This window comes from Triticum aestivum, chromosome 2D (genome assembly GCF_018294505.1).
Source record: "Triticum aestivum cultivar Chinese Spring chromosome 2D, IWGSC CS RefSeq v2.1, whole genome shotgun sequence".
Lineage (NCBI taxonomy): Eukaryota > Viridiplantae > Streptophyta > Magnoliopsida > Poales > Poaceae > Triticum > Triticum aestivum.
In genome coordinates this window covers 587,647,809-587,657,468 of record NC_057799.1, presented here as the reverse complement: position 1 = coordinate 587,657,468, position 9,660 = coordinate 587,647,809, and the positions used below count along the sequence as shown (strand labels likewise).

At 46.9% G+C, this 9,660-nt stretch overlaps 1 protein-coding gene across 1 annotated transcript; it reads right to left on the bottom strand.

Moving 5' to 3' along the window:
• Nucleotides 1–3,922: 3,922 nt before the first annotated feature.
• Nucleotides 3,923–9,053, bottom strand: LOC123054733 (anthocyanidin reductase ((2S)-flavan-3-ol-forming)). Its single transcript, XM_044478569.1, has 7 exons — nucleotides 7,600–9,053; nucleotides 6,323–6,568; nucleotides 5,889–6,055; nucleotides 5,442–5,642; nucleotides 4,662–4,821; nucleotides 4,299–4,515; nucleotides 3,923–4,214 (listed from the first exon to the last, which is right to left on the bottom strand). The coding sequence occupies exons 2-7, from the start codon at nucleotides 6,444–6,446 to the stop codon at nucleotides 4,067–4,069; spliced, it is 1,017 nt and encodes a 338-aa protein (XP_044334504.1). The 5' UTR covers nucleotides 6,447–6,568; nucleotides 7,600–9,053; the 3' UTR covers nucleotides 3,923–4,066.
• Nucleotides 9,054–9,660: the final 607 nt, after the last annotated feature.

The following is a 9,660-nucleotide window of genomic DNA, read 5'->3' as shown; positions in this document are numbered from 1 at the left end:
CAGAGGGTCCACGCCAGGGTACCCACTGCGACCCAAGGGGGGGGCCTACTAATAGGGGGGAATCTAGGACCTCCCTGAATAGGTCAGGGAGGTTATCATGGCACCATGTCCCACCCACGATGTCCCGGAAGCAACTCCATAGGAATTGCGCCGCCGGGCATTGGAAGAAGATGTGGTTGGAGTCTTCCGGAGTTCCACATAGGGGGCAAAGGCCATCACCCGGGCCGTTCCGCTTCTGGACCTCCGTGCCCGAGGGCGGGTGGCCACGAACCCATTGCCACAGGAAGATACGTATCTTAAGCGGTAACTTGATTTCCCAAAGAACCGTAAGCTCATTGGGACCCGGAGACGGCAAGATTGCACGGTATAGTAATCTAAAACGTCTTATAGTAGTTTACCGAGGGAATATATATGTACGGAAGGATTCTCAAAGACCCTTCCGTATGGTCGTATACCTCATCACAAGTCTTGTACTTCCTTCGCAGATTTTGTGGTTGTGCGGGAAGCCACCGGTGTTGCACACCAACAGCTCACACATCGTCAATGGTTAGTGTATCACAAGCATGGTTTTGGGTACCGGGCGGTAAATTCGGTTACCCCCCGGTAACCGTGTTTCCCGCTCCCCCACGAGAATCATGTATACCGGGCAGAAAATCTCGAATTGTTTGAATTTTTTGAATTTAAACTCCTATCGCCTACTTAAATACGGTATATCTCTAACTGAAACATGAGAATACTCGCGTCCCAGTGGGATGGTCGAACTCGCGATCTGCATGTGTGCGGCATCGGAGCAGACCTCCTACCACTGCACTAGCACTAGTGTAGACAGCCAGCAGTACTTTTTTCCTTTTTGATTTTTGAAGCTATAATTTCTAAAAAATTATGAGCGTGGGATGGTCGAACTGGCGACCTATATGTGCGCGGCATCGGAGCAGACCTCCTACCACTGCGCTAGCACTAGTGTAGATAGCCAGTAGTACCTTTTTCCTTTTAGATTTTTGAAGCTATAATATCTAAAAAATTATGAGCGTTGGATGGTCAAACTCGCGACCTGCATGTGCGCGGCATCGGAGCAGACCTCCTACCACTGCGCTAGCACTAGTGTAGACAATGAGCAGTACTTTTTCCTTTTTGATTTTTGAAGCTATAATTTCTAAAAAATTATGAGCGCGGGATGGTCGAACTCGCGACCTGCATGCGCGGCATCGGAGCAGACCTCCTACCACTGCGCTAGCACTAGTGTAGACAGCATTTTGTGCTCAAGGCTTATGTATCCGTGTCTTAAATTTTTTGAATTCAAAACTTGATTTTAAATTTCGCTTGATTTTGGAATTTCGTCGTTACCGTGGTAGCCGAGTTTACCGCTCCCCTCGAGAAAAATGTTCCATTCGGAACCCAAAACCTTGATCACAATTTGGCCTACCGATCGGTCTTGACATTGTGCAGTGCGCGACCAGTTAATACCGGACATTGAGATTCAGCCGGGGAAAAGGGAGGGCGAGAGAGAGAGAGGGGGGGAGAGAGGGGGGGTTGTGCCTCAGGCTTTTTCCGCTGGTCAAGAGAGAAAGATATATGCATCAGAGGGTTGCGTGAGACCATGAATCTGAGGAGGTCCTTAGACCCGTGCTTGCTCATGAATAAGGATGGCAATGGGTCGGGTTTGGATCGGGTTGAAAATATCAAATCCATATCCATATTCATGAAGACAGTCTTTGCCCGCCCATGAAAAAATCCATGGGTGAAAAATTGTGTCCATGTCCAAACCCGATGGATATCCATACCCACTGGGTATCCATTGGGTCATCTAAAGACATATAAATAAGACATAAGACAATGTTGACCTAAGATCTTCCATTCTTCACCTCGTGTCGAGTTAGGCTTCACTTATTGTAAACATCAACTTATGGTAAATCAACGTCCACTAACAACCTAATATCATATAGTATTTTTTCTAAAAGATGAGAATGACGAGTCATTTAACGAGGAGACAAAAATAAGGGAAGGAGCGCTAGAGTATGTTAATGGGGATTGAATGCCAACTAATAAAAGTCACGGTGGGGATTGTGCAATTTCATTCGCATGTTTTACATAACAAAGTATAAAGCTGCAGTGGGACATGTGACTGTGGGGTAGGGATAGCAGAATTTTTTCCATTAATGCATACTATCGAGTCGGGTTTGGGTATATCCACGGATACAAGATTATATCCATGCCCTACCCACGAGTAATCGGGGCGGGTTTGGGCATCGCCCATGGGCACAAAAGCATATCCAAACCCTATCCATTCGGGGCGGATATCCATGGGTATCCATGTCCATGGGTAAAATTGCCATCCTTAGTGTGTGGATGTGCTCGTGCAGCGACTCATGCATAAACAAGTTAGCGGTTGTTAATTAAGCTGTGGGCAGTGTTGAAGCATAATGTCGGGTCCTCTTTCATAGTTCAGACTTTTGGGGCAACTGGCTGGAGCATGAATCCAATATGGTATCCGATCTAAGAGGTCTCGAGTTTAAGACCCTTCCAACACAGTATATTAAAAAAAGGATTCTTCAGCCTACATAAATATTGCCCGTGTCTCTCCATTAGTTCAGACTCATGGATGGACTGGTGTGGTGCATAAACTTACAACCAAGAGGTTTAGGGTTCAAAACCCAGTAAACACAATAAATATTACTGCTGCCCACATGACTTCAATAGGTAGTAATTAATTAGCATGCCATGTCTTTTTGGACACCGTGTGTTGTATGTGGTGGCAAAAGGAAGAAGCCCGACAGGTGCCGGGGCTGGTGCTTCTGGTCCATGGGGATCGAGGTGCTGGACCTCATGTGATGAGACATACAAGGCACAACAGCAAGCCCGAGAAGCTCATCTGAAACCTCATTGGATGGTTCAAGGTCAAGGTCAATGTGTGCCGGCCCCACAACCACAAGGGCGAGATCGACATGGTGTTTGAGCACCCCTACAGCCTAGCAACCAGACGGGCGGCTAGACGGTCTGATAGAAGCACCTGGAGACCAGAGACGGTGGGGCCGGGGCTCAAGCAGAGCACGTGCACACAGTTCATGAGCACCCGTGTTTGTGGAAAATAATAGGGAGTGGGTGGGTGCACAAAAAGATCTTGTCGGCAATGATGATGGCACTGTGATTTTACCCAGGTTTAGACCCTGGGATGGGTAAGAGCCTATGATGTGCGTACCTATCTTTATTGATAATCTAAAAGAATTGCAATGGAGCTTTCTTACCTATATCCAGCTAGGTTACGAAATTTTGCACCCATGTGACCTTCTCTTCATGTGGAAACTTGTTTGCCTTTATATGTGCTGCCAGGGGCCGGCGGTTAGGTAATTATATTCGACGAATACAACATGTTTGGGCGATCCCGTAGTTGTAGGGAAACTGTAGTCAGAGGATCCTTGGGATAGTGCAACTTAGCTCTTGTCCCTTACGAGTGTCTACTAGGGTTCAGTGGGGCGCAGGGCTTGGGAGCCCCTAGACACTCAAACCAATGATATGACCTAGTCGCACCTGTAAAGTCCAGCTCTCCAAGCGGGTACCCTTACTCACCACCAACAACATTATATTTAGGTGAGTTGAAATCCACACCTCTTAATCTTAAAAGTTGGGATTTGGTGATACAAAACTCCCAAAGATCGAGATTTTGTGCTATCTAAAATGTTTTTTGACACAAGGGGGGGGGGGGGGGGGGGGGTTGTAATAACATCTTATCCTATCCTATCATTTGAATGCTATTTATATTCTCTCTCAACATGCACACATCCAACTCACCGCAGATGCCACCTCATCAGTCACACAAATTATGTTTCTCTCAACATGCATGGAAATACTACTTATATTATGTGTATATATTGACAATATAATAGTCAGATACAATATATTTTATCTATTTTTATTTCATTTAAATATCATCAAAAATATTGTAACAAATCTCCGCTGCAACGCGTGGGGTATCATCTAGTTTTATCAAAATACAAGCACGGGACCTTTTGCTTATTTGAGACATCATTGTTTTGTTCTGATCACATATTGATAAGAACTAGTGTACGTATCAGTAGGGAAGAATCCCCGTGGCCCTGCCATACTCGACAAGGTCATTGAAGATCTCATTCATGTCATTGTACTTGAACACGAACCCTTCCTCGATGAGCTTCTCAGACGACAGACATACTTTCGGCTTCTCCGGGGACCCATCAAAGCTACACAAGTATATTGAATGTTGTTAAACCTATATATAAAAAAATGTGCTTGTGTTGAGTAGTTCAAGCAGCCTAATCACATACCGTTCTGGTTGCACGTTGTATTGTGGGTACTTCTCGGCCAAGAAACGGGCTAGCTGCAAGACTGTAGTGTTGTGACTACAGCAAATGTACCTGCCCGAGGAGGACTCATTCTCAGCGACGAACACCTTGGCGCGACATAGGTCGTCGACATGGCATATGGACATAGAGTCGGTGACCAACTGCAGGCCTATCAGCATGTTCAGATATGTCTCGTCACCTGAAAAATGCACATGTCAACCAGACACCATGTGAGAAGAACATGAGACTGAAATCAGAGCTTGCTTGCGACATCTCTCGGTTAGCAAGCACCGACCGAACATAAAAAACAACCCAGAAATGCTATAGCATGGACGCCTCTCTCACCGGACAACAGGGATAGGGTGATGGGGACGCTGGTTCTGGCCTTGGAGACCGGCGCCGCGCCCAAGGTGAACACGGGCAACACAGTGACGAGGCTGATGTCGTTCTCATTCGCGAATTCACTCGCAGCCTTCTCCACAAGCACCTTGGAGACCGCGTACGCCTGCGACGAAAATTATACATATGTTATGCAGCATATTTCCATCGACGGGTAAATGTCTGGGCGAGATCATGCAGGGCCTACACTCATTCCCTTGGAAAAAGCATGCAAACCCAAGAAACATGGAGGTCTGGGTATACTAGATGTGACAGTCAGTACACAACAAATCACTAGTCATGAAGAATACATATAAATTCTTCAATAGAGAAAATCTGTCTGAACCTAAATTGGGAAAGCTACCACAACATCCACCCCCCTCGAGCAAAATTGAAGGTTCAAGGTGGTGGAAGAATCATCTTAAACTGCTACCCACTTTTAAAGAAAATGTAAGATTGGGAATGGAAATACCACCATGCTGAAAGAGAGCACACAAAAATTTACGGAAATGATAGATCTGGAACATTTGGATTTTAGGCATGGCAACCGAACGTTTGTTATGGCAACTGTAGTTGACGCGAGGTTGGAAAAACATGGCAATTTTCTGGCAAAAAAAACAAACTGGGACAAAGTTGCCATGTCTTAACAACTAAACTTGCCACCTCATGTCAACTAAAGTGGTCATGAAAAAACGTTTAGAGTGACATGCTTAAAATCAGAACGTTCGGGATTTATCGGGTATGTACCCAAATTGGTGGCTTGTCTGCTCTGAGGTACTCAATGTCGGACCAGGAGCCCTCGTCCAGCACGTGTCCGTCACCGTGCAATGGCCTCCTGGACACCGCGGCGTCCGATGAAGTCAGGATAACCCGTTTCACCGTTCCGGCTCTCACGCACGATCTCATTACGTTGAGAGTTCCTTGGACAGCTGCTTCGATCACATCCTTCTGCCGCCAAACACAAAGAACAATAAGTTAATTATCCCTGAAGATGATATAAACTGGCATAATTGTTTCGCAGGACCCCAAGTCTTCTTCTATGGCTGAGAAAGTGAGAATATTATTAGAGAGCACGTGATAGCTGTCAACACAAAATTGTGTCCAAGTCCCTACTCCCAACCACTATAACACCATCAGATGCCCGAAGAGCGATCATGCAAATGAAAACGAAGCTTGCTGGAGATGGGTGTTTACCTCAAGATCTGCTGCCTCGAGGTTCATCGGAGCAGCGACAAGGAAGGCGTAGTCGCAGCCAGAAACCGCTTTGTCGAAGCTACCTTCTATGTCCAGTTGGGCACCGATGATCTCCAAGGGGCCAAGCGCTTGTAGATCCTTGAGGTGGGAGTTCTTTTCCATGTCCTCTTCATATAAAATACAGAATCTTGAGAGTCTTGGGAATTAATTTGGATCAATAACAATATCCAGCAATTTCAGCATAAGTAATACGGTACTACGCAAAACACTTCATTTGGAACTTAGCTGTCTGAATATGGCAAAGAAATTAGAAGGCACAAAAAAAAAGGCATGGCAAGGTCCAAAGGACCTAAGATTTCGGGGTCTAATTTTGAAGGGAAGATTGCTGAAGTACATAAAAGACAGAACTATAAACGAAGAAACAAAAAGCCAACCGGGGTCTCGGACTGTCGTCTTGACAGCGTAGCCTTTCTGGAGCAGCAGCTTGATCAGTGCTGCAGCGATGTAGCCGCTCCCTCCGGTGACGCACGCCGTCTTCCTTCCCTCCCCCGCAGACATATCGATCAGTACCTCTCCCGGCAATCAGAACGACGACTCGATCGCTCACCTCAGTTCAAGCAGCAAAGTAGTGTGGTCGTTCCTCTATTCCTGATGTTGCCTCTCTGTGCTATGAAGAGAACCTGCATTTATATTGTATACAGATAAGTAACATCGGATACAAGTCACAGGTTGGTGGTGAATGACCAAGATTTTTCTAGCAGTTGAAACTTGAAAGTGACCTGCACGATCATCGCTGACGCCAAAGTGGCAGTAGGTTTTTTTTTTTTGCATGAACAGTAGGTATGGTTTATGTAAAAAATGCTAGACTTACTGATAGCATCTACAGAGTATACCTACGGATGTGCACTGCACGATAGTACTCACTCTGTAGAGAAATATAAGATCTTTTAGTTCACTAAAGTTCATTTGAACTTAGAATTGTTGACCCTGCTATAGAGGCCAACAGCGAGCAACTGCTGCAGAGGGATTCGAATGGTTGAGCTCAGGGGCGGAGCCAGGACTTGAACATGAGGAGGAGGAGGAGGGGGGGGGGGGGGGGGGGGGGGGAGGAGGGGGCAAAACCTATTTTTGACGTGAAAGATGAAATATCACGGTATATTAAGTCCCATGATAGCGTGGATGATAAGGCAAAAATTTATGGTTTCAAACTAAAAAAATGATAATTCTCAGGAAAATGTTGGAGCTTCAAGTTAAAGCAAATGGATTGAAAAAAAATATTTACCCCATTAGTTTTTGTTTCCTGTCATAATTTACAAGAAAATCTACTCCCATTGTTCCAAAGTAATTGTAGATTTAGGTTCATCCTAACTCAAACTTCTTCAAGTTTGTAGAAAAATAAACCAATATCTGAAACACGAAATTAGTTTTATTAGAATCTTTAGAAAATATTCACGCTATGCATATTTAATTTTGTAGATCTTATCATATACTCCCTCCGTTCTATAATATAAGAGCGTTTTTTACACTAGTGTAGTGTAAAAAACGCTCTTATATTGTAGTGTAAAAAACGCTCTTATATTATGGGATGGAGGGAGTAGTATTTTTCAAAATTTACTTAAGACAAACGTAGAACTATAATTATTTTAGAATGGTGGGAATAATAATAAAAGGAACTAATAGCTATAAGCTGGAGTAGTAGTGTGTAGTGTACCTGCATCTGTGCATCTGTCCTGCTCACCCTGCATCTACCCATATTTGATCCGCCTGTGCCTAACCGTCCCCGTGAGTCGACGGTGGACTGTAGATAGATGAACGTTGTTGTTGTCGTGGCGAGTAGAGGCCAACGGCAATGGCAAACGCCCTAGCCCCTAGCGGGACACACTGGCAAAGCAGCGGCAGCGGCGGCGAACGCCCTAGCAGAAGTGCAGCACACGCACGTACATTGGTTTATATATCAATCGATCGATCTGATGGATTAGACACTGACCTGTGACAAAATACTAATACTCTTTTTTGTAGGGATACAAAATACTTTTTTTTAGAATGGATACAAAATACTAATACTCGGCCACAGCCAACCGTACATGAGTTATTGGGTTATGGGCTTCTCTACTTTTTGTTTTCGAAATGGGGGAAGATCACCCCGGCCTCTGCATCCAAAAGATGCACACATCCTTTTTATTAGATTATTCACAACACCTTACAAGAGCAATTACAAAGATCAGGCCGAAGCCACCAAAACTAGCGACAACTCGCTAATCCTACAACACTGATGAAGGGGGGAGTCGATGAACAAGGCCAACACCCTGACATCACACCAACGTGGATCATCTAAAAACCGAAGGCCTCGACAAGTCGCCCAGCAGCGAGCAAGTGACACAACCGGTCCGGCTGACCCTTAGCACGTACCAGCATACATGCTCCAGAAGTCTTCGCCGCCGCCGTCTTCCGCATACCCATCTTCAGGAGAAATGAATATAATGACCTTGCGAGGCCTGCCAACAACGCCACCATGACGCCGGACGACGCCACCGTCCTGCGCGCGTTCATCATCCCGCGTCCGTCGTCGAGACCCCGCTACACCATGCCGCTGAGACTCGTCCTCGTAGATGGTAGATGCCATGCCGCCCCATTGTGGTCCCCACACGACAATCACGGGGAGACCGACGCCCTACCACCAAGCCGTCCACATGTCCGTCCAGCCGATGAATGTCTCCAAAGATGATGCCCCCATGGGGGTGACGACGAAGACGTCACCATCATCCGTTCCAAGAGGCCCCTTCAACGGCTCGAACGAGGGCTAGACACCCATGGGCGCCGCCGTCAATGGTGGCCTCCCCCAGATTTGAGGTCTCCCCCGGAAACAATGGAGCGAGGGATGCCCTCACCATCACCTCCAACGAGGAAAATGACACCCACGGGTGCCGCCGTCGATGGTGGCATCCTCACCCACTTCAGCAGCTAGGCCACCATCTCCTCCTCAACTTGAGCACCCACCATCCAGATACCTTTGGACCAACGATGAAAACAACCAAAGGTAGAGGAGGTCACATCGCTGCATGATCGGCGCCATGGCCACACACACGTCGTCCCGAGGCGTCCGTTCAAGATCCACCGTCAAAGCCACGCCTCCAAGCCGCGACGGAGGGACGCCCGGCCGCCGTCATCACCCCCCCCCCTCCCCCCCCCGGCACGGGCTTTGCCCAGCTAGGATCCGACAGCGGCGGGAGGGGGTGGCGGCGGAAACCCTAGGGAGGGAAGGGGGGCAGAGGAGAGGGGAGGGGAGGGAGCGCGCCTTCAATTATGGGCTTCTCTACTTGGATGTTAGTTCAGTTAATTGTTAACATATGGGATAGTTACTCAATTAATTGCGGGCATTAGGCATATACAGTATACACTACCTGCTATGAATCGTTGAGGGGGGCGAGCGATTGGCAGGGGTCTGACTCCTGCTTGCCCCTCCCTATCTCCGCCCCTGGTTGAGCTGCGTTCCTATAATTTTATTTTCTTGGACGTGACGAGTGATAATTTTGTAGAAATGCTATAAAATTGACTTTCACTGGGAGAGGTTTATTGACGGAATGCTCTCTGACGCGTCTAATTTCCACGCGTGAATCTTAAGGCGGTGACACATGGCAATTCCCGTCACGGCGATGATGGGGATCTCTCGTGTGTTGGGGTTCCTGGAGCTATCGAGTCAGGTGATGGGCCGGTGGTGCGTGGATAGTGGAGGCGCAGTCTGCGCATGAGGTTGTAACGCATGGTGACTGCA

Coding starts and splice junctions, on each gene's coding strand:
- LOC123054733 (XM_044478569.1), bottom strand. CDS start 6,446: ATGTCTGCGGGGGAGGGAAGGAAGACGGCGTGCGTCACCGGAGGGAGC. Junction 6,056..6,322: donor GACGACAGTCCGAGACCCCG/GTTGGCTTTTTG, acceptor TTTTATATGAAG/AGGACATGGAAAAGAACTCC. Junction 4,516..4,661: donor CACCCTATCCCTGTTGTCCG/GTGAGAGAGGCG, acceptor TGCATTTTTCAG/GTGACGAGACATATCTGAAC.